The sequence below is a fragment of the Pipra filicauda genome, unplaced genomic scaffold (genome assembly GCF_003945595.2).
Source record: "Pipra filicauda isolate LSUMZ 115617 unplaced genomic scaffold, ASM394559v2 scaffold2_size9829703_pilon, whole genome shotgun sequence".
In the NCBI taxonomy this organism is placed as follows: Eukaryota; Metazoa; Chordata; class Aves; order Passeriformes; family Pipridae; genus Pipra; species Pipra filicauda.
In genome coordinates, this window is record NW_024104421.1 from 4,870,104 (window position 1) to 4,895,983 (window position 25,880).

The 25,880-nt window shown below is 42.2% G+C and overlaps 1 protein-coding gene across 2 annotated transcripts in view; it reads right to left on the reverse strand.

Annotated features, from left to right (window-relative positions):
* Positions 1-25,880, reverse strand: part of DENND5B (DENN domain containing 5B) — a 113,548-nt gene that overhangs the window by 66,789 nt on the left and 20,879 nt on the right. The window contains exon 2 of one of the 2 annotated variants that reach the window (XM_027726588.2): positions 1,552-1,617. The exons of the other annotated variant lie outside the window; for it this stretch is intronic. Coding sequence (XP_027582389.2) covers positions 1,552-1,617 — 66 coding nt within the window. The remainder of the gene's footprint in view (positions 1-1,551; positions 1,618-25,880) is intronic. 2 annotated transcript variants of the gene reach the window in all.

A 25,880-nucleotide genomic window follows, 5' to 3' on the forward strand; every position in this document is an offset into this window, starting at 1 on the left:
ATTAAAAGCAAATGGTGAAGTGACAGATGCTAGATCAAGAAAAACTGTGCTAATTTAATTTCAAAATGAGAAGATTTCTCAAAATTAGAAAATATCTGTGTTTTGGATACAGGATACAATTACTAGGGAAATGCAGCTGCAATTGTGAGGTTGTCAGTCATGATGGCTTTCATAAGAGTGATCCTATGTATAAATTTAGTGATCTTAAGTTTTAAGCAGATCTGTTTCAATTAATAATCACAGCTACAGAGGCATAGAAAGCCATGTACCAAATAGGCAGAGGCATCCCTCCACCCACACCCTCTGGTCCAGGGAATGCAAGCTATCTGTCTCTCCTTCCAAGCTCTGGAATGTCAACAGGAATGCCTGTGACTACAGAAATAAAAATATCTTGTATTCCTTTAGAGGAACATATTGGGAGCACAACCACGCACAGTGCTGTGCCTCGTGGTGACCATCTCTTTGTCAGCTATTTCCAGTTAGAAGTGTTCAGCACATCCAGCTACGTTCTCTCCCTGCAGACGGAACTTTAGGTTTATTCTGGATGACCCTGCACGAGAAGCAAATAGTATACAAGGTGTGAGTGAGAAAACAATGTGGGAGCAGCAGTAGCAGTGCTTGGCTCGGGAGCAGCTAAGCTGTTAATTGTCAGGTTCAGGAGCTGGTAAGTTTAAGTAGCGCAGAAACTGCTCTGCTGGTTTTACTCCGAGCCCCACCAGGATACCAAGGTGGCAGTGGAAGGCTAGTCAGAGTTCAAGGACATTAACTCAAAGGTGTTATTTCTGAGCACAGTCTCACAGCAGAGAAGGGAGACAATATGAAAGAGAGGACTGGGACAAGGCAGGCAAAACAGTTTTCATTCCAAATTTTTAAAATCTGCATTGTCTGTAAGATGGTGGTGGCTGTCTGGGGAGCGGCTGAGGAGGGGGGCAGTGTCTAACCTACCTTTTGCACATTGATACATAAAGGAATTGATGGATCACATTTAAGCAGGAAGCCATAGGGGGTTGTGTACTCTTCAGTACATTTAAATTATTTGGATTTTTTGAGGGCAGGGGTGGGGGTGTGTCTGTGTGAACCTCACCAGTATTACAATCTAAATCTAGACTGCAAAACATGCTTCCTTGAGATGTCAGGAAACTTTGGGTCTCTGCTGCAGATATTGGTGCAGCTGGACCTTCCAGTCCCCTTTGTTCACAAATCCACACAACCAAGCCTATCTAGATTTGTAGGTAAGTATCCTCCAATGCAAGATATTATTCAGTCTTTATCAAGCACAGAAAGATCTAGCATATCTCATCTCCACCAATATACTGACTCCACTACTGGGATTTTGCTGGAGAGGGGAAGCACATCTGCCGAGAGAGCGTCAAGAAATAGAACAAAATTTAACAGATATTGATTTAAATTAGGTAAAGAAATAAAAAAGTCCAAGGATTTTGGCTTTGATTTTGATCTCTGATCCTTACTTTGATTCAAGGGGAGTTGGAAGTCTGAAAATAAAGAAACAGAGAGGGCCTGGTGATTGTTTTGTCCTTAACCCCTTTTTACCTGAGGTTTTGTCTGCAGTATCTGAGCTCTTGCCATGGAGATCTGCTTGTAGCCATTTGTACAAGACTACACAACATAACAGACAGAAATAAAAAAAAAAACAAAAAACAAAAAACAAGTATGAACAAAATGAAAGGACATCCAAATGTACTGGGGAAGGGAAAAAATGTGAACCAGACATTAAATACTCCCCCTTGCAATCTCTCTTCCCCCCACTACTGGCAAAGGGTAAATCCATGTGACAAATAAACCCCTCTATGACTGTATTACTACAGAGGTGTTGAATGCAATGACAGACATGGTAGAATACTTGACAAAATTAGTAACAAGATTAAATTCTCAGTACTTCAAACAGCATCCTGCCTTACAGCTTCCCTATTATGAAAGACATCTTTGTTCACATATTGAGCCATTCCAGAGCCTGTGAAACTCAGGGGGAAAAAAAGACATCAGTTCTTCAACTAGCGTTGAACTAAACCCAAGACGTTTTATTTAACATAATACTGTTAGCTATGTTGTTACACCTTCAATCCTGTACTGCATACCATTTTCAGGACTTACTGAAGTTACCTAATAGCTCTAGTCATCATTTCTGTCTCATAGCTGGGTGTTTTTAGACTAAAATTTGGATAAATAAGCTATGTTTAGAACTTGGCTGAACAATTTTAATGTCTTCCAGCAACAGCTATCCCAGCAGGCACTTCTAATGGAACAGCTTCCTGCTAGCCTGCCTTACTGAGGTTTCTTCCAACTGGTTTGCTCATCTCCTGCAGAAAACCAAAAAATGTTTTCAGATACCATGGAATTTCTCCATCAAAAAAGTCGCATTTGCACACTACACAAAGGCATTACACAATCCTTCTCAAGTTAAATCTATTTTTATAGACCTGGCACCCACATTAGAGCTGCAATACCATTGGCCTCTCTAGTGATTCAGTTCCTAGGTGTAAATTCAGAGTATTTCCACCACAACCTTATACTTGACCTGTTAATCCTGTTCAGAGGACCAAGACAGTTCTGCCAAGGCCAGATTATTTTGGAAGGCAGTACTCAGCAGAGGGCACAGGAGTTCTTCCAATAGAGATTCTTAGATGGGAATTTGTATTTTAGGATAACTTTCTCTTTTCTTTAGGATGCACCTGAAGATAGCCTACATTAGAATCCGCAGGGTGACGTTTTCCCACCCCATGCATCTTAAGTTATTTCGTTCTACTTTTCAGCTGCTTGAACTAAAAAGTTTCATGAGTATTTAAATTAAAGAAACAAAACAATTGTCAAAGTTAGAGAAGACTCTTGCTAATTGCCCATTATCCACACTACCTTTACAACTCTCTCTGCCAGGCTATCCTCTCAGTTCTCCCCTAAAGATTATCATACAAAGAGAATTGGGCACCCAGCTTCCACAGAAGGGTGAAAAGGGAAGATGTAACAACTTTGTGAAATAATGTATAGCTTAATGAACTGGGACAGGTTTCTACTACCCATTTCAGCACTTTGACCATTTATTATCATCAATCATGTGGCTAAACAGTCACAGATGTTACATAAAAACTCCTGCACAAGAAGTCAAATTGACACCAGTGATATAAATACAGAGCTATGGACACCGTTGTACAGCCTAATTCTTTACACAAACACAATGTAATGGAATACTACCATTGCCACAAACTAATTACACTTAGGAAAGGCTCACTATTTCAAAAATTCTTTTAAAAAGGAGTTTTGTCCACCCAAAAGAGTTATTGCTTGTCTAAATAAGGATAAAAAGGCTCTAATGTGAGAAGTTTAGTTTCCAGCATCCCTTCCTTCTGACCTTGATTAAAATACTGAACTCTCTGCCTACAGAGTAACACTATACAGCACCAACACTATCAGAGTCTTAAAATAGCCCCAAGTCCCAGCTGCCAACAGACCATCGACATCTCACTACACTCACTAACAACTACGAGTTATACCACCCCTTTTACATAAAACTTGCATCATAATCTTGTCAAATTAAAAAAACTGTGGCTTAAATTATGTCAGTTTGGGTGATTTCTTGCATTGGGGTGGGCAGAGTTATAAAACCAGGTACCCAAGGCATGGTGCTCCTACACAATTGCCTGCTTTCTTTTTGTTTAGTTACATAGCAAGTGAGCATTGTACATAAAACCATATGAAGGGTTAGAAATCCAGCTCTCAGCTCCCAGAAGAACAGCAGAGTGAAAAATGTTCAAGCAAGAGCAAGACACAAGTCCCTAAATGCAGCAGGATGCTAAAGTCTGTCTAGCAAGGGATTCCTGGCTTTGGAGCAACAGGCACTCAACTACGGTCTTGGGCTGAACTGCAAAAAAGTGAAGGCATTTTAGATGCCATCACATTCTCTATGAAGTTTGGATAGATTCCTACTCATTGCAATCCCTGTTTCCCACTCCTCATTCCATGTGCTCACCTCCCTCCATGGACAGAACACAGAATGAGGTACCCAGTCATGCCTTTTGCACAGGACACCTTTCACGCTTGTGCTTTCTGCTTATTTACCAGGACAGGATCAAGTTCAAATGGACCTGATTTCTGTCTCATTCTCAGTCTGGTTTTGGAAAAAGACTCACAATTATAATTTTTGATTCAAATGAATCTTAAAGCAGGTTTTGTTCTCTACTCCACTATAACAGAGGTAGTACAAGGGTCTTGTCTCAGAATCTGCTTTGCTACAGTTGGTATTTCTGGAGAAAAGGGGAAGAAAAGACCAAAACCCACAAACCACCAGAACTCGTCATCCTAAAAATCCCTGTATTATGGGAATGCAGGAAAGAAAGGGGAGTTTTTCAGTAAATTTTGCTTTGGGGCTTTTTTATGACAAGAACAGCCTTATTTTTATAATTCCATCAATCCAGTGATATCAAACTGGGCTGTATTAAAATAGATTTTTTTTTTAAAACCAGTTTGTAGTACACATAATATCATGCACCAATATCAGTCTCCACTCATCAGGATAGCAAGTTTCAGGTGTTTTGTTACTTGAAGCAGTTTCACCAAAGCTGTGTTTATACAGTGGCAGTGTGAATGAATTCACAGATATAACACCTTCTGCCACTCTAATTAAGCTTAGTGTGCAAGTCACTACAAGAAAAGAAAGAAGTTTAATTTGGGCTGGAACGTTTTCAGCACTAAACAACTGTGAGATAAACAGAGCACAAAGATGCCCATACTGCAGCTCAGCTAACCAATTATGCCTGATTGGGGTTTTGCTTTTTTCTAGCTTTCCTTTTGCCCATCTCACACAAGCTTGGGGTCTCAGTTCCCTGGACTCAGCACTGTTGCACTGCATTTCTCCAGTTCAAAGGAAGCCCTTGCTTTCTGATGTCCCCAAGAGCTGTCCCTCGGTGTACTCAGCCACAAAGAGGATCCAAAGGACTCGTGGCTGGTTTTTACTCGGCACTTTCCACAGGTTGTGGTGATGAAAAGGAAATTATCTCCAGTTTCCAGAGAAGATTTTTCTTCTTCAAACAGCACAATCCACAACCCACTACAGGCACTCAAGACAGCTACTTAGAACACCCTGAGCAAGGACAGCCTCTTTGCAGTGCTCTGAAGAACTGGCCCACACATCTGTGAGGTTTAGACAACTGGTTTTCTCAGTGGGCAAAAAGTGAATTTAAGGAGAGTGGGCCCAGAAGTGGCCCCTCACTGTAGTGAGTTACTTTTTTTGCACACCCTTTACAAGCAAAGGGTTACAGGAAGACAACTGTTGCCTGTCAAAGGCTGCAGCTGCTAAGCTTTATGAAAACTTAGTTAAAAAGTGGTCTTGATGAGAAAAGGGTCTGGCAAAGAAAGAACTTGGCTTCTTGTAGTCAAGAAAGCTCTTTCATCGGCATAAAGTAGAAACACTCCCTTGTGTAGCACAAACTTTGTTTAGGGAGTTCTGAAAAACTGCTGTTTAAGCTGCTGCCAATAAAGAATTGTCCTTATGACAGTCTCCAAGAGCCAGTCTTCTGCCAGTTTTCAACAAATGAATCCTTTCAGAGTAAGAAAAGACAAAAAAACCTTCTCCACACTGAAAAGTCACCAGAACCCTCAGGCAAGGCTTGAAATTACCAGACAGAGAAGGGTGGTGAGCAGGAATGAAGATGCAGAGACAAGGATCTGCTGCCCACGCAGCCAATATTGGTCCTTAATGCTGGTACTTCCACTTCAGAGCTACCCCAGAAACCATTTTAGTTTGGAGATTGCTCTCAGCTGCTTCAACCCAGCGCTGCACCACAATAACTGGAGATCAGCATATCACTGCAAATGCTTCTAATGGGGGCAAAGCTGTCACTGAGATCAAGGCATTTATGCAACGTGCCAGATGATGCAGTTATTATTAACTTTGAAAAAAACCCCCAACAACTCTAGTTTTGTCAACTAAAAGTGTTAGAACATTGTTAAGAGGCAAATATATCATATTGAAAGAAAGATCAGTTGTTGTAACTACTCAGTTAAAATACCTCTTCTGCCATTAACACCTCTGCAAGAACCTACATGTCTTAGTCAACACCAACTTTGTTTACAATCTGAAGAACAGGCTGCTGCCAATGAGTTTATAGAAGGGATCATTAAGAAGCTATCAGTGCACAGTAATTGTGCATGTAAGGCACATGAAAAATATTTGTTATGCTTGTGCACACTTAAAGTAAATCACTGCTAGTTAGATACAGCTTTAGCTTTTTTCACTGCAGCAGAGCTCTAAGCATTTCAGACAAAGCATAAACAAATAGATATATGCTTAATCAGTGCTGCCCATTTTGTGGCCAGTTTCCAAGTCTACTGAAAATACAGAAAGCTGAAACCAGGACTCAATCACCAAGTCACTGTAAAGTGTCAGGATTCAAATCCAAAGGCATGGACAAATATTAATTACTGGATCCAAACTGGGAAACTGGGATCCAGGTGGGAAACTCAAAGCATAGCAGGATTTCTACTTTGCCTTTAGATTTAGTTCCGATCCCTACAAAGGATACCAGAAACTAAATCCTTTGGCTTCCCTTAATACCTTGGGGAATATTAGGTGCCAAAGCATCTGTAGAAAGATGGATCTCATTTGAAAAGGCCAGAAGAGTAATTGTCTCTGGGTTCAGCTCACAAATGCCCCTGTGCCTCAGATCCTTTCTTCCCTTGTCCCACTCATCCCCACAGACATCTGGAAATGGAGGATATTGTGATTTTGCAAGTGCAGTCCTAACCTTTGTGCCTTAAAAGCACCACTTCAAGGCTTCTATCACATTTCTTCTCTGGTGCATTTTGGGGTTGCCTGCTCTCCCCACAACCCAGCTTTAACTCCAGGATACACCGTCCACTGCCATCAACAAGATCTCTTAAAGAACACAGGTAAAGTCCCTCCCACAAAAACTCAAAAGGGATCAGTGCAAAGGGCTCTGTATCTTAAAAGTCTCTCCTTTGCTGAAGCCCAGCAATTAAAACCAGTCTCTTGCCTCTCTCTCCCCTCACATTTCCACTTCCAATCCTCTAAAAATCCCTCTATAGAGTAATAAATATCCGTGTAAGAACAGTATGTTTCAGGGATGTTTTTAGACCCTAAAGCTAAAAAGACTGCAGAGAGCAACAAATGGGAACTGTGAACATTTCCTGGCCTCAAACAGCATTGAAAAGAGCCAGTGGAACTCTGAAAGTGGACCTGGAGAGATGTACAAAAAGGAGAGTAAGAAATTGAAGTCTACTTTCACCCAAAGTGCGTGTTTTGCCTGTTATTTCAGTGCCCTACTAGTAGAGATGAAAGTAGCAGAGGACAGAGACCTAAATAACCCTAAAAATTACTTGGCATTTGAGCAAATGTTTCGTCTTTACCACTAATCCACTAATCTTTCAGTGCCTGGATCCCAAGTTGATTGGCATGCTAAAAATACATAGGTAGAAGGCACGTAATTGCTGCTCTAATTTTTACGTAACCGTGAGCTGTCACCAACTCCAGAGAAGCTACTTCTAAACCAAGGCTTTTAGAGCCAAACAGGCACTGGAGCCCCCCTGGCCATTGCACACAACTCCTGCTGTTTCTGCATGACATGTGTTATTGTATTTTACACATTCCTTTCGCATAAAGTGGAATTTTATGGAGTTAAATAAAATGCTTCACCTAATGAGGCAAGACGTACCACGCTGTTTTGGAGACCTCGGTAGCTGTTACAACATTACACATTAGAAACGGAGTATTTTATGCTGAGCAGATCAAGGCTGCATTAGGCATGGGCCATAGCTAAACACATTTTAGTAACTATGGTTTCTGTGAGTATATGGAGGTCTGGAAGGTCTAATAAATGCAGGAAAGTGCCATGCAAAAGGAAAGAGAACTAACAAAATGTATGGGATCTGAAAACAATGGTGTCTTGGTGTGACAATGCGTGACAGCTAAATCTGAGCATCCTGTTACAAAAAAAACCAAGAACATTTCCATTTTGCTAGGAAAAAGTTGCTATTCCTTCAAATCAAGTCAGGAGAGACTAATTTTTAATGCATAAGGATGGGTTTCAATATTCCCCACTCAACATTCGCTATAAAATATAAGCCCACCAACAAAAGAGCATTATTCTGTGTAAGAGAGAGCATATGTGTAATGTATTCACAAGCACATATATGTGCTTGTGAGGGGAGGCAGGAGAGAGGAGTGGCAGGAACAATCTGTTACAGGTTCAAAAGCTGCACCCTGCACCTGGGGCTCTTCCACAGAATGGCCCCAGCAATAACAGAGAGTCCCCAAACCTGGGGCACCAGCTGGCTCATAATTCCTCACAAGACTGCAGTAGAATCAGGAGTTCCTGCATTGCTCCCACGGGATTAAAATTCCCATCTCAAATCAAACAGGATACACACATGTCAGATTAAAGAGACGCAGGCATTTGCATACCTCTTCAGGGTTTGACAGGTTTCTGGTGATTTATTCTGCAACATGCAAATACACCAACAGTATCCCTGATGGATACCTCCTCAGTGCACAGGTTAACAGGTCAGCGTGCCTTGGATTAAATATTTACATTTAGGAAGCAATTTTTTTTTTTTTAATACTTAAATAGGAAGCACACACAAGAGGAAAAATCCAAACTATAAATATTTGTGACAACAAATGATGTAGATCTCAACAGTTACACAGCTGTTAGCAATAAGCTTAGCAGAGGATAGCTGAGCACAAGTATTACTGGATACTTGCTAAAATAAAACCTGTAGTTCTACTATCAGGCTGAAAAAATACTTTCTTGTGAGATAATTCACTAATTAAGATTGCCACTGACTATAATGAATATTTCCAGGGCTTCACATGTACATAGCTAGTCAGTCCGATGGGGTTGGTCTCCAAGTAGTCACAAGAACAGGGAGTGCATGTGGGGAACAGAATTCCCCTTTGAAATCAAAAAGACTATACATACTATGTATGTATATGAGATTAAAGGAATTTGAGCACTTACATACATCTTACAGCTGCAAATTCAAGGGTCATGAAAGAATTACAAAACATTCAAACTTCTAGATAAGCTTATTTATAAGCCGAAACAACAAAGCTTCCAAAACACACTCCTCTTGCCTCTGAAAAAAGCTGCTTGCTAAAGTAGGACTCCACCTCAGGCTTTGAATTCAGCAAGTTTTATTCTGTGTTTATACTGATATGACAGCCTGAAAGTGACTTGTTTTAATACAGAAATATGAAACTTCAACCTGAATCTGTATCTTGTGTCATCAGAGTATCAATTTACAAACAGCCTGAGGAACCGTCTGTTCCAGTGGTGCTTCTCGTTAACCCCTTCCCAAAATTAATGCCTCCCCAAAGAAACATCCTTTTGCCACTCATTCCAGAGCTCTAAACTCTTTGGTGTTTCCTGTTTCCTTTTTTATACTGGTGCTTCCCAACATAGCTGGTTTAGGCTGCAGGTTAGTGCTGAGCCACGTTTCATTCAGGTCAGGAACACTTCGATTTTACAGTGAGGGTGGAGGATGTACTTGTAACAATCCTCCCAGTGGCACTATCCCATATCACCTTCCCACCTCTCCACTGCTTTCTCCATGCCTAGAGACATGATGGATTTTGATACAACCCATCGGGGTAAATCTTGAGTAGTTGACTTAATGGCAGGACAACCTGAGCCTCATATGGGCACAGGTCCTCCTCCAGGTCAGATCAAAGTGCAGTTGCCCTACCCAAATGATAACACACAGACTCACATGACTCCACAATACTCATCCAGCTGGACTCTCTGACAGAGGTTTGCACCTTCTTTGGCAAATGACAGCGTTGCTTCATCTGCCTGAACCGTCAGGGCATGTCAAAGAAGCCATGCAATTAACACTGTCTAAAATAACTGGTGTTCCCTAAGCCTTTTAGTTTCTGCTTTGAAAATGCGTTTAATTGCAACCTTGTGTTAACCCGCAGAAGCAAAAGCACTTACTTCTGTTCAGACACAAAGTCAGTTTTTCCCTTTTCCTAACCTTTCTTTTACTTAATATTTTGGAAATTGTGCTCCTTTGAGAAATATTGTATCCTATGCAATTGTAGTTCAGTAAGCAAGCCACAGTAGAGTGTAAGTAATACAAAGCTGCACGAGCTCAAATTTACTGTGAGGGTGGTGAGGAACTGGCAGAGATTGCTCAGTAAAGTTGCGGATGCCCCATTCCTGGAAGTGTTCAAGGCCAGTTTGGATGGAGCTTTGAACAACCTGTCTAGAGCAAGGTGTCCCTGCCCATAGCAGAGGGCTTGGAACTTGATGATATTTAATGTCCCTTCCAAGCCAAACCTTCTATGATTCTATGAATTTTCCTGAAGAGCCCTTCTACTTGAAAATCAATAATTAATTCCCTAACATGCAGAACAGCTCTGCACTTCTCACAGGATGCCCTGAGGCAGAAAGCAAGAAACTGAGATCTGGACAGGAGGGGAGCCCTCGACATAATGACCTGTCAGGAGAGTGTGGGTAAGCAAGTAGGACCTCAGGCCCCAGCACTGGCCATCACAGGGAGCATCAAATCCCACATTTGTCAGGGAAAAAGGTTCTGTTCAAATAGACTTGCAGAGTCTTGCTGCTCTCTTCTGAAACCTGGTTTGTCATCACCAAGGTAGGAGTGAAATCATTCCAGCATCCCTTTAGATGCCATCTGTGCTCCCACAGGGAGGGGGCTCAAACTTGTCAAATGCCTTGAATTAAAAAAACCAACCTCTTACCTCAGAAGTGTCAAGAGGTGGCAATTTCAGGATAACAGCCTGAAGCCACTGGCCATCAGCAGAGCACACTGTCTATGATTAAGCATGAAAATTAGGTCCCCAGAATCCAATCCCCAACTGCACTGGGGACAGCAACTTTTGAAGATTCAGAGACTCATAGAGAGACTCTGAAATTCAAAGTGGTAACTTGTTTAGGAAACAATACCAGTCTTTAAGGACAGAAGATAAAAGGGAGTTTGGATTACAGCAAATATGGTTTCTGTTACCGGCCCTCTCTCTTTTAAACAGCTATTTTTGATCCCTATTGTCAGGGAAAGAATGAGACATATCATTAGCATGAACATGGCAGGAAAGATATTGCTGGAAGATGACCAGGGAAAAGGAGCAACCTGAGATGAGGTGTGCTTGGCATGGAATGGTCCAGTTTGCCCAGCAGTGTGGAACGTGAGACTGATGAGGAACCATATCCTGCTCAGCCCTCCCTGTCTGCTCTGCCTACCTGCAGCACGGGCACAGCTCACACACAAGCCATGATTCTCTCACCCAGGACAGGAAAAAACCAAAACCAACCAATCAACCAAACAAAAATCAGAGCTACCAGAGTTGGAGAGGCTCATATATATTTTACACAGATTCATGTGGGGACCAACCATTTCAATGACTATTTAAGGATATGCATTGGAAGCTCCCTTGAAAACCCACCCAGTTCTGCTAGTACCCAGCTGGACAGCAGGTTTGCAAAAAATTAGTGGCCTTTTTGTTTGGTTGGGGTTTTTTTATCCTTTTACTCCCGCTTAAGAGTCCGCCACAAATCATTTCACCTCCCTTCAGGAAAACTGTGTTTCAGAAGGTACTGCTGGTAGCTGATACTCTTCTGCCTAATTAATAACCTCACACCCACTAAATATTCCATGCCATCGGACACTGCCCGAGTAGACAATCTCGTGTACCAGTAAACACCAGGCAAGGTTGGGCCTTTGCTCCCTTCTTCACCAAGGCCCAAAGGATTTTTCTTGTAATGAAAGCCTTCAGAAAGCCACTCTGTTCCTGTGTCTCAGTTCACTCAGACAGGTTTGCTGCTAAAGATTTTTCCCTAAGAAGGAGGATTTCTTATGTTGTATAGCTTTTAATTAATTGGGGCACCTCAGACCAGAAGGTCTGCTTGCTCCCCCTAAGTGAGCTTCCTAAACAACAAAAACACGCTTAACATGTGGCGGGGTTATGGTTCAAAAGTTCATTTGGGCTTAGCTTTGTGCTAGAAAACAGTTTTGACGTGTAAATTTACGCAGACTCAGATTTACCAGAGGTTTGGGAGGCCTAGAAGGCATTTAAAGCATGGCTGTGCTGGCTGTGGATAACACATGAGCGTGCCCATTTCATGTTGTTACACAATGCACTGTCATAGCTGCAGTCAGAGAAGGGATGACTAATGCCAAGCAGATACACAGACAGACCCCTGACAGAGTCACAGAGGAAACTGGAGAATTTCAGAATTTCAGAATCATCCAAAACATATACCGGTAAAAGCAAGGGGACCGGGATTGAGTGGATCAGAATAATCGGGTCGGGAAGGACCTCTGGAGGTGATCTGGTCCATGTCCCCATTCAAAGCAGGACTGACTACAAAGCCAAATCATGGTGCTCAGAAGCAAGACAAAAATACTTTTTGAGATGAAAAACTGCAAAGAGAATTCAATAGCTGTAGGGAGGGGAGTGCAAAGTAAGACATCAACATTTCAGCATCTTTGGAGCAAACAGTGTAAGTCAGGATTTCTCTGATTTAATGCTTTCAGTGCAAACCAGGAGGCACTCTTGAACCTGCAGTGTAAATACAAGGTGGGAAAACAGAGTTTGTGAGGCATTAAAGGTATGAATCACCCCTTGCCAAGCCTCTCGTCTTCTCTTTGAAATACTTCCATCTCCCAGCAGAAGCATCAGTAACATCACTTTCTGGCTGGAGACCATACACTGAACTTATTTCACTGTTTGCCACCTTGCCTCTCCAGGAGAGGAAAGCCCGGCATGCTCAAAGGCACCATTTGTATCTCCTGGATATTACAGCTCCATGGTCCCTGTACCTTCTCCTGAGACCTCTGTTCACATCCAGCAAATCATGCAGATTTCTCTCTGGGAAGCCACTTTTTTTTGGCAGTTGGTTGCTTTCACAACAACGAGGCCCAAGAAAAATAGTCGGCACAGTTTCGGTGCCTTTCCTAGCGCAGCTGCATCCCGGGCAGGACTTAGGCTAATCCCTCCTGAACGGCCTTGTTGCTCTTGTCTTGCTACAGAGCAGCTTGCTGCAGCCCTCCTGACATTGGTTTAATGCTGATTAGTCCCGACACAATTCTGGTGCAGGCTTCCTGCCAGGCAAGGGAACGAACAAAATTGGTTTGCGCACAGACCAGACGACAGCTGCAGTCACTCCAGCTCAAATCTGTTGAATAAGGACCCTTTTCTTGTTTACCAAGATGAGGCTAAATTAGCCCAGCATGAGACAGAAGGACAGAGCAAATCCTAAAAGCCAGCGATGCCAACCTGGCTCTGAAGGTGCGAGATGTGACTTGGTCAGGCCCCGTTAGCTGTGCTCAAAGAAGCCACAGGGGAAGCATAAGCTTTGTGTTAAGTGAATCCCCCAACTCAGGGAAGAGCTGGAGTTTTAAAAAGGAAGTATTTTTTGAGGGGGGGGGGAGATTACAAACAGAATGCCCTCAGGTTTTTTCAGAGCCAGAGAGGCAGTTGGTGCACACTTTACTTGGAGCGTATTTTTCCCCATATCTTTTTCTTGCAGCCCTAAGAGGAGAAAAGCCTCCAGCTTCATGAGCCCCCTGTTCCCACAGTGCCCTTAAGGCCCTAACCTCTACCACTTTTTCCTCCTGTTCTGATTTTTTCTTATGCTGAAAGACTGGAATCAACCTGCATTTCTCCAGCTGACTTCAGATGCTTGTATTACAGTATTTGGAGCATTGTAAAGCTTATCAGGCACACACATATCACCACACTGTTGCCAAAGCAAAATTCAACATGCTTTCTGTCAAAAGTCATTCTGGTACATGCTTAAGGACAGATAGTCTTTAGGTGCAAGACCATTAAAACTGAAAATATACTGTTCAGGCCACAGAACATAACTAAAATTAGGTGGCATCAAGATTGAGAGAAACAGTACAAGTAAAGATGCACTTAGATGACTGCTGTACTTGGTTTAGAGATGGGGAAATAGGGAAAGAAGGAAGAATGAAGACAGATTCATTCACAAAAGAAACAGTGGCATCCCTGCCTATGGCACAGGGGTGGGCGAGGTGATGGGAACTCTTAAAGTCCCCTCCGATCCAGGTCTTTCTGTGATTCTACAAATCAAGTTATTTTTTGACAAGGTGCTTATATCTTTCTCATTCACCTGTTCTCTCGCTAAAACTGCATTACACATAGCCATGGAAGCTGCCTGAAGAGCAAAAGGTTAAGGGCATGCTTTTAGCTTGATGGTGCAGTTTGAAAGGAAATTTCTATCATAAGCATATGCTTCCACGCTCCTCTCCTTGGAGAGCACCTGGGACTCCCGTGTGCTGGCCCTCCACATGCAAAAGATACTCAACAGTCTCAGAGATGCTTTAAAGAGAGTGTCCACAAACTATGAAAGTGTCTAAAATCAGATGCCCTGATCAGCATGCTGTCAGTAAGTACCTATATAACAGTATTAGCTATGATGCTCGTTTTTAAAATGCACAGGGTATCCCGTTTGGAAGGTTTCCCGCTCAGGAGTGATCCATTGACTTGATCTGGAGCATCATCTCTGTTTGCAGAATGACACACAGATCTCTTGACATGAATTACAGAATCTATCACCTTCCCAGAGGCAGCACATGTACAGAGACAACAGTTGCACGTGAGCTGCTTTCCCAACTTTTGTCAGCAAGGCTGGTATTACTCAGGCTCTTACTAAGTGATTTAATGGAGAAGTAACACTGCTCAGCTCTATGGTATTTGCGAAATCTTTAAACCCATATCCAAAAGTGGATACAGCACCACAGGATTTTCCTTCTATATATAAGAAAAGCCTGGCTTTTGGCACTTGCAGGGTTGGCTGCTCACTGATTGAGGTTTATGGATTTGCTAAATAACAACTCCTTCGGCCTGGGCATCTCAGCTCTGCAGGATGCTCCTGCCCATCACATTTCCTTCCTCAGTCACCAGAAACAAATCTCCTGCCCATGTCAGCCACAGTTCAGGCACCACTTTGCCTGGTTTCCAATCCCTGCACGGCCTGATCCCTCAAGGAAGCAGGCAAGCTTCCAGTGTTTTACAAGCACAGCACCCTCACAAAATGCAGCTACAGCTTTGTGCTGGTTTTGGCAGGGGTAGAGTTAATTTTCTTCACAATAGCTAGCTATGGCTTGGATTTGTCTTCCAAAGTCACTGTTATGTGTGATGGTGCCCTGTTGTCCTGGGGATGGCTGAACACCTGTCTGCCCATGGGAAGGGAAGAATGAATTCCCTTTTTTTTCCTGCTTTGCTTGTGCATGCAGTCTTTGGTTTACCCATTAAATTGTCATTATCTTAGCCCACGTTTTCTCATTTTTACTCTTCTGATTTTCTTCCCTATCCCACTGGTGGAAAGTGAATGAGCAGCTCTGTGGGGCTGAATTGCTGGCTAGGGCTAAACCATCACAAACTTCTTTCTAAGGGAATACCAGAAGTCAGCTCTAACATGGTGCAATACGTAGAACATTTGCCTTCACGCATGAAAAATTTGTTCAGTTTTTTGCTTGCTGGAGCAGGGTGAAACTCGGTCTAAATTTTTCCTCTCCCATCTCCCAGAGGAGATGATATCCACCAAAAATGGCTTGCTGCACGACAACAGAAGTGCACCATCAATAAGTTGAAAGGGAGACATGAAAGATGGATCTCAGCCATGATCCAGTGGTCAGTATTTTGTGTCAGTGCATGAATATTCCTGGGGTCTGCTCCCTGCCCAGCCTCACGTGCATGGGGATCCTCCTAACCAACATTTAAATAGCAGAAGTCTCCTGGTAGTACCTCTCAAGTGATGTGTCTAGCCATCAAAGGAGATTCCAGCAACTAAAAGTATCTAAAGAAAGATATTCCTTATTTTAGGCTTACTTCATATATTACCTACAATACTCCAAAAGAACAATATGGTATCTTTTATAAAGGTCATTAAAAAAAAAAACAAACAAACAACCAAAAAAAACCAACAAAACCCAAACAAAATTTTTTCCTGTTAACAGAATTTGGGGCCCATACATTCTTGAACAACAGAAAGAGCAAGGGAAGAAAAAAAAAATTTTGTTCAGGACCATCAGAAGGCAAACTGAAGTAGGGGAAAGGTAATTGTGTCTTTGAAAGACTGGAGAAGAAATGCAACAATTAACTTCTCTTGTAAGTTTATTTGTGCCTATGTTACTTCTGTTTTACATATACTTATCATAAATAAGCAAAACCACAAAGCTTAATAAGAGCTTTTCTTATATCCTACTCATTTTAAAAAAAAGATGTCTCTCTCCTCTACTCAGGTATGGCCCCCAAGTTTTAGGACAACTCTATCACCTTGCCTAAAAAAATGTAGAGCCTTTCTCCACTTCATAAAGACCAAATAAAGCACAAGCCTGAAGGACTTTGGCATCTATCTTTGGCAATAAACAGTATCCTCCAATGACTTGGGTATCTGCAGAAGAAGAAGGCATGTCACCCTTCTGACAGCACAGCAGGGCTCTCAATATCACAGCAAGGTTCTCAGAGCTACCAGCTGCTATTTCATCATCCCCGCAAGCAACTCCCACCAAAATCCCACCAAAGGCAGCTTTTGCTCAGAGGGAAGAGGAAAAAAACCAGTCTTATTGATGGATGCTGAAAAGAAAAAAAAAACAGTTTGAAAAGACAAAAATGGACACAAAAGGGGAGGGGAAAGTACAAACCGAACTTTTATATGTCTATATATTGACAAGACAGAAGTGTTCCTAATTTTAAATTCAGAATTTATTCATGCAGTTAACAGCTTTTCTGAAGTTCCTCATTTTATCTCCAAGACCTACTGTGTCTACGTATCAAAGACTGAGGAAGATTTTAAGCATCTCAAGATGAACATCAATAAACCACTGGTTTCTGGAACAGTAATTTCACTTCCCTGAAAGTTGCAGCTGGGGCAGAAAGGTCAGTCCCTTAGCAGTCAGCAACCATCAGCAAAGGGTTCAGTAAATTTACCATGGCAGACTTATTTACTGCACCAGTGCTGGAAAGTCACTTCTGCTAAAACATTATTACAGATGAAGCCCAGCAGAACTCTTGGATCCAACAACGAACAAGCAGTGCACTCCTCGTTCTATCATCCCTCTCAGAACAGGCACTCAAATGAGTTTCTGGTAATCCCTTTGCTACACTATTGCCTTGTGACTAAGTTGCACAAGTTACCTTCAAACCGACTGTCTCCCCAAGTGACTGACTAACGTCATTGCTGGTCTCGAGTGAAACTTCGTAGCATGCAAAGTGTTCTGATCACTGTTACATACAGATTTGTAAGATTTGATATGGAAAAATCTAGTGATTTGCCACCAGCCCTTTAAGACATCAGGCTTAGTCAGGTACCAGACCAGCACACAGTTGGCTGGCTCTTGGGGAGATTGTGAGGTTAGAGGGATACGAGGATCTCCAAGGCAGGGAGGTACAGTCAGCTGTTTGGCTAGCAGGAGGTAGTACAAGAAAAGAGAGCCCTTTCATCCCTGTTCACCTATTTTTCTCAACTTCTCAATTGTGTTGTCCACATTTCCATCTTGTGATTTATTTAATAAAATAAATTTAAACCAAAATATCTTCTATGTTGACCTCAAACTGCTTCCCAATAGAAAAGGTTTCAGGCCAAGTGATGGACATAAGATATTGTCTTCCTTCAGGGCAGCTATCCCAGAAATCACTGTGTCAAACCCTCTATCCTCCAGATACTCTGGAGAAAACAACACAGCTCTGAGGTGGCCATCCCTGGGCTGCTCATGGCAGGACACAGCCAGGCTGGCTTCCTGGCACCAGCAGAGTGGCCAGAGCCAATTTGCTGACTCAAAGGGCAGAGTCCACAACCAAAGGCAATTATCACAAAGTGTGATTGACAAATAGTTGTATATTGCTACAGTTTGTTGCTTTGTTCCCTTCCCTCCCAATAACCGAACATCTTACTCCTATTCCTAATCCCACTGGCCCCCCCAGGTAATCCTGACACTTTACCACTGGTAAACAAGCATGGATTGCTCCAGTAGGCACCGTGTTATGTAACAGAGCTTGATATTATTCAGAGCAGAACCCCAATTCCCAGTTTGCAGTCCTGCCACTTTCTCTTCAGTCCCTCTTAAACTATCTCTTTTACAACTCCCTATTTCTTTACTTGCATGTGACCTGTCACAAACAGCACTATAAAAAAAGAAAGAAAGCTTGCATTATATGATTATGATCAGATTTCCTTTGCTCCTCATTTGCGATGATCTTCTATCCAACCTTTACAATAATCTGAAAAGCAAGGCAAACTCAGGCATCCAGAGAGAAGATGAAATAAACATTGTTCTGTTTTCATGTGTCCTCAACTGTTATTTATATAGATGTCTAATTACCCCAGGTTTTTTGCAGTACAAAAGCTGACTTCAGCCTGCACTCATGCCACAGGGCTTGTGGATGTTTTCACAAGGCAAAGCTTTTGAACAGAAACCAGAACAAGCCCCAAGAGGTCAGTTCCCAAGCAGATAACATGCCTTCCCACTGCTACTATTCACCCCGCTCCCCTGTGGAAACTCCCTGTTCACCGGCATTAGTGAGATAACAGCAGTGACATCTCAATCTGCTGCCCAGGGGAAGTCAGGCAGAGGAAGGGGCTCCCTGGGAGAGGCAGCTCGAGGCCAACCCAAAGTGGGCAAGTGCCACAAGAGATGCTGGCTGCCTGCTCGGCATCACTGGATGGAGAGGGGCTGTCCCAGCTTCTCACTAACGTGTGCAGGGGCAAGAGGGACATGGGGCAGTCCCACTACTTACTGGCAAGTGTTTTCTCCCTTGCATCCCTTCAGTAGCTGCCCAGGCCCTGCCAGGTCCTCTCTTGTGTCCTCTCCCATCTCCAGGCAAGAGCAGCCCGGTGACCCAACCTCCCCATTTGCCTCTCCAGTGAGCTCAAGGGACGAGCATCTGGAGATGGCAATGGTGACCTGATATGCTCTTGTGCTAGCAAAAGTAGATGGCAAAACTGGGGAAATCCCTCTGCTCCAGCCAAAGGTGGGTGTAGAGAGATGAGAGAGAGAAAAGGACACCACAGCTCCCACCAGCGCTGCCAGGTGCCCTTTCTCCCCAGAGATGCGACACAAGGGAAACACCACAAAATGCCCCAGCTGTGAGGAAATGCTTGTGCTCATTCTCAGATGGTAAAAATCAATCATGCACAAGGCAAATCCACAGGAGACCTGGGCTCCATTTGTTCCAGCACTCAAGGAACTGCTGGTTGTTTGCTTTAAATATGTATTATTTCCACACAATAGCAGTTAACGTACCACTTATTACTCCCACCATCTGATAGGAAGATGTACATTGATACTGGTTTGTAGTTGGCATGCAAGTCACCTACTGATAACCCAGGAACTGTCTCTTAGAATTGCATACAAAGAGCACTTTGCAATTCAAGTTAATCGGTAGTAGGAGAAAAAAATAAATCCTCTTGCAAGCAGAATAAAAACCTGTTTCCAGTGTCTATCTCCATCATCTTCTAGCTACTGTTTTCCAACAGTAGCAGCCCCTAATCCTCAGAAAGATACACTTCCACTTAAAAATACTGCACAAAAATGAAAGAATAAATAGGAAATTATAAACTTGCAATAATGACAGCAACTGCTACTAGAAGATTTTCTGTGCCCTTCTGGCTCCTATTTAGCAGGTTTCTGTTCCAGTGTAACCATAGGAACAGCAGTGAAGAGTCTCATTTAAAAGCCTTCACTTCAGCTGGTAGGTTAAGTTATGAGACTGCAGTGGGCTTGAATATTAAAAACATTCAAACGGCTCTAAAAAAAGCTCAATTTGTATTGTAGGAGACAGACATCTGTGTTGTAAACAGACACAGTGCCCCACCAGCAAATAGAACAAACCAACCCTACTGAAGGAGCTTGCTAAAAATCAGGCTCAATAAACAGGTTAAGAATACAAATTGTGAATTGTTTAACACACTAAAACTGAAACCATATGTTTCCTGTGGCTGTTGTTTCGTTTAGCAGACCACAGCAAGACAACTGGATGAACAGTGACAGTCCTCAGTAATATGACAATTCACAGCAACGTTCACCTAAACCAGTAAATTTAATATCCTAAATTTTACCTAATCATTCAAAGTAAAAAATTCCACAGTTCTGTCTCATCATCTTTCCTTCAGGAAATATGAAAAAACACAAGTTAGCTATCTTAAAAGAAAGCCACAGGAACCAAGCCAACCAAATACACAGCCCAAGCAGACTAGGGGTGTTAAAGGGAGCACTCAGGAGCAAGTGAAATAAACAAATTACAAATCAAAAAGGTCTACCTAGGTGCCCTGTACCTATGCATTTACATCTTTCTCCTTAGGAACTTAAGACAGCCACTTACCCTAAAGCATCTGTGACTTTTCACACATTAGCAGTAAGACTCATCTGCAAGCAGAGTTGGAGACACATTCAATTATTCAGCAACACCTATTTAATATACTGTACTACAATAAACAACTGGACAAAAATCAGATGGGAACGTTTACATTGCACTCACTACAAAGGACAGGCCTGTACATCATAGGAAACCATAATATCCCTTTTTTATAGGTTAGTGAATATGGTAACTTTTAAGCAACTATTATGTCCACGGTCTAAAGAAAAAGTAAACGATCTTTTGGTACTTATCTGTACAATTTGCTGCCTAAATTCAGAAAGACCACAGACATTTTTCAAGCAGTTACAAAAACTACAGGATCTCTGTAAGACCACATCAGAGATGAAGCAGAATATAAAATGAAGCTTCAGTAACCATCTACATACATTTCAGGGAAAAGGATTTGCTGTCCTTAAAGTGTCTGCAATCTTCTGCTTAATTTCTCATCCATGCTCCTGCTCCACAGGCTCCAGCTTGGTAGAAGGCAGGAAGAAAATGAATACTTTGTTCTCCAGGCTGCCATAGCATCACTTGTCAAGTATTCAGAAAGGATCAGACACATCCATATTCTTCTTCTCATAACTTGAATCATTACCATTTTGCTGGCCCATTTACAGTCTTCTGTCTATTGCTACTGTTCCAACATGGCCTTTGGTCTGTCTTACACACATTCACTTTTAACTAACGCAGAGGCTTTGTCCCCACAGGCCACTATCTGCTTTGTCTGCAGCAATCAAATTTTCAGGAGTGTTTGGGATCTCTCCCTGCAAAAGCACAGCTGATGTGGTAAGTAACATGGAAAAGCCCCAGTACTTTTATGTTCTGCGGTATAATGTCGGCCATACCTAATCAGAGCTTCAAAATTATGATCTTTGTAGCATTAGAGAAACCAAATAAAATGTAGTATCATGCTTCTTTGAGCTTTTCACATCCAAGCTAGAGCCAGCAGCCTTTACTGGCTGGACTGTCGTCAGGAGGAGACTACAGGTGTTCTACCAAGAAGGTTTGTACTGGCTATAAATAGGCATCACAAGCTGTGCTTGTAGTTAATTTTAGCTTTATTTTAAGGGAGAAATCAAAGTTTTCTATTTCCCGTGCCCTTGTTCTAAGCAACTGTGCAGCTGAGTCAGTTCCCTTTGCTACAAGTGCCACAAAAAGATCTCAGACATCTCTGGTTCAGGTTTTCGCATTTCTTTCAAATAAACTCCCTCATTATTAATGCAAAGCCCTATCCTTGTTTTATTTACAGATGGTAAGTGATGCTATGTTCAGATCCACATATAAAATTTTCATGTTAGACATCTGCAAGTTAATTACAAGATAAAAGTCTCCACAAGCTCCAGCACATTGCATGGCAGGCTGGCAATGCCTCAGAGGTGATTTTAGCCTCTTGTGTTAAAAAGACACCTGGAGAATGGGAAGGATATGGAGAAAAGGAAGCAAGCAGTTCAGGGAAACTGTTTCTGATTTCACAGATAAAAGAAGCTTTAAATTTCTGAAAAGTGAAAATTTTTCTTTAAATGAAGAAAGGTTTTAATGTGTATGGATTCAAAAAATGACAACAAAAGACATTATCTCTAGAATGTGAAACGCCAAACTTCCAAAAGAAAACTGCTGGGATACAGAAGAAAGGAAAGGAAGAATGAAATACGTGAAAACCAACCTGAAATGTGGAATGATGAAAAATACTGAATTACCTCTTTTTGAAAGAAGGTTCCCATAGCTACCTTACCAAAAGGTGGTTTACGAAGGGATAATTATGGGATTTTCCAAATATATAGCCAGAGACTCCCTCTCAGGAGGATACTGCTCATTCCTGCCCTCCCTCTCACTCTCTCTCCCACACATGCTACTGCAAGGCAGTCCAATACTATGATGCTATTCAACATGACTGCATTTATAATTTACACCAAGGAAACCACTGCAGTGAGAGAAACCTGCACCTGAAGAGCCCGAGGCTCTTCACTGCTTTGCAACAGCCATGCCTGCGGTGAGCTAGGGACATTTTATTATTTTTTTTAAACGCATTCATTATTTTTAAATAAAGGATCAAATGAAGAGAACTACCAGTTTTACAGAACCATTGAACCATAACTGCTACAAACATGAACAAAAGGCCCTGTCAGAGACGTATGCAACAGTGCCTGAGCTCTGTGTATCGCAGACATGGACCACATCGCTGCAAGTGGGATGCTCCAAAGCATTGCCAAGTCAATCAGTACCCACAGTCCCTCATTAAGGGTTATGCAGTACTTCAAATGGTGCCATGCCATTGACAATACTTTAGTAAAGGAAAAACATTATGCCTGGCTAAGCCAAAAAGCTAATCAAATGCCCACAGAGAAGACCCATAAGGTGACACCACTCACCTGACTGGGATGAGCTCAACGCTGTCAGGTGAAACACCTGGCCGGATCCTCAGATGGACAAAACACAGGATCAAATCCTGGGAGTTTGGGCAGGGACTTCAATCTCATGTCAAACCTTGCAACTGCATTACAGAATTAAGATTTCTCTTGTGCTCTGTAGCTTTCCTTAGGTCAGAGAGATTTATGAGCCCCATTAAGGAGGTGGTGATGAACAACTGCTTTTTACTTCCTGGGGCAAGCTGTTTTATAAATACGAACTCAGTGTCTTAAATCCATGCAGATTCCTGTAACCAGCCCTGCTAATGTCATACTTTATTTTCTGATGCTTCCTCCCTACTATTCTGAAGGAGAAGAAGGGCAGGGGAAGTCCTGTTCACATGCATCTTTCAAGATGATCTTCACCTGCTTGAACTCACACACTGAACATCAAGTTCTAACACTTTAATGCAATGGCTCAACCATGTTTGTTGTAATTAAAGTTTAACAATTTTTCGAAGTAAGATTTTAAGCTCTACATTAATATTTCACAATGTGCTGCATTACCTTGGTGCCATGCCCTACCAAATACTTTACACAACCTGCAAAATCTTTTTATTCAGCCAGATACTGGAGTTCTCCAAGACACATCAAAGCAGTGACCTGTCTCCTGCCCTGGGAGAATGCACTTCTTCAGACAGCCCCCCAGAGCCACTACTGGCCTTGCAATACAATCAGAAGGTTTGTCCTTGTAAAGTGAAGGTAAACCTTGGAAAATGAACTACAGGATGACATTGAAAAGATGTATCAATTTATGTTTTATACCACAAAGGTATTTAATCTTCTCATCAATGACAACGGGGCCAGGAGCTGCTACTCTGAAATCATACACAGCATCCAGTCCTAGACATTCCACATGCTCACACAACTTCCAAAGAGATTTCCCACCCACCCTCTTTTCTTCCATGAGATACTTGCTGTAGGCAACCATCATACACAGTGGGACCTTAAGCTTTCCTTAAATAGCCAAAGTACTTAATAGCCCCTTTGTGAGGAGAGTTTTAGCACAAGGACTTTCTCTTTCCTCAGTCCCACAGACACTGTGCATCAATGAGAAGGCAGTGTTTTAGTGTCACCACTTCTCTTGAGGGGCAGCTCAGGAATACTGCTTAGAAAGGAGAAGGGAACAGCAGGGAAGAGCATGCAGCCTGGGCACAAGACTCTTGAGCAGAGCCTTCCCAAACCTCTGTCAGCCTGTGCCACTGTTTCCCAGGTGCTTGGAGGTGCAACCACAACACAAAAACACAAATTAAAATAGGACCTAGAAGCTCTCTTTGCTATTCCTAGAAGGAATCTGAGCAGTCTGAGGAATTTTCTATAGTCAAGCCCAAACTTAAGGCCTATAAACAGCTATGTGTCTGCTTCATCAGCAGACCTGCAGTGAGCAAACACACTGATAAACTAAGTTTTGCCACACAAAGTTGCTTCCTGTGAAGCACTAAGACTGTCTGGGGAGAAGCAATAGCTGCATAACAAATGAACTGGATAAAATGAATGCATCAAACAGCAAAGTATTGATGGAATCATTCGGAAATGAATGGAATTCATATTGATGAGTCCATTACTTTGTTGCAACTGCTTTTGTGCTAAATAGGAGGGCAGTTTTGATTAATGCAATGATTGTATTGAACTTCAGTCTGCTTAATGTTTTATTTCTTCATATTCTTGCCTCTGGTTGAGGGACCACGGCTTGTTGAGCATGAGTAACCATGCACTGAGAGGCTGCTGTACCATTTGAGACAGGTTTCCAAAAGGGCAGGGTGCACCAGCTCCCTTTTGGGGTAATGCACACACTGCTGCTGCAGTTTCTTAAGACTACTGGAAAGGCCCAATATCTTCCTGAGCTGGGACAGGTTCCTAATATTGTGTAAAAGTGCAGAGAGCACATTCTTCAAAAATGCCAAATCTGCCTGCACTGGTACTCTTCAGAAAGTCAGTATGGCAGCCTCAAGGAAGCAATCCAAAAAGCTACATTCCCCTCTCTCTCACTTCCAAAAACATCATCATGTCTCAACAAGTTATGTCATTTCCCTCCCTTCCCCAACTGACTAAACCACTTTCCAAAATAAGGTTAAAAATTCCAATAGAAAAGTAATACAGTAATGGGGTAAGTCCCATCCATCAAACAAAGTTATACAGGCATCACCTGAATTATTTTACATGCTGGAGATGATCATGAAGAGAAGAACTCTGGATGCACTGGAGACAGGAAAACAAAAACTCACTTTGGTATCAGTAGAGGATGAAAAGCTGACTGGCCATTGCCCATGTCTGCCTGTCACACAGCACATTGGGCTCAGCAGAAGGATGCCTGTGCACATACACAAGCTCCCTACTATTTCAGTATGTAAATCAACCTTTCCAAAGGGTAACCATGAAGATGTGTCCCTGCAGAATAGTTATTTCATAACATTGTCCATGAATCGTACTCCATAGCAACAGCATATACCAGTTATTAGACAAGATGGACAGTACCCCTGACCAGGATAGGAATTCCATACATGAGTGGGTAATAGAAAGCACTCTGAATCCTCTCTGGCATTAGGCTGACCCTTTGGCAATCTAGACAGACATTGATATGCAGTGTAGAACAGCATTTGATGCTCAAGCTACTTAATCAACATGTGGCATTGCCTGGAGGAGACAACCTAGTTTTTAATTCAGCCTTCCAACAAAATTTAACTCAGTAATACAACATATGGCCACAACTACAATCAGTATGGTACGTTTCAAAAAGGAAACTACTCTTCTTTGGAGATCTAGAAAGGTAAGACAGAAAGCAAAGAGAGTGGTAAGACCTTTTCCCTTCATCTTTGTGGAGAAAGATGAAGCTCTCAGAGCAGAGGAGTCTTCTGAAGGGTATCTACTGTCAGAGTAAGTCCTTGGAAGCCTCTTCCACCACACTCCTCCTTGCAAAATAGGCTTACAGGCCCTGAGATAACCTCTCCTTTTGTTAATACTCCAATACAAGAGCTAAAGATTGGAGGATAAGAAAATTTATTTTGAAAATTGCTTTTGAAGGAAAGAATTTCAGATACCAGTGAATGCTCCCCACAGGATTTTTAGCATGATAGTTCAGCTAAGTCTTTTTGTGCAGTTAA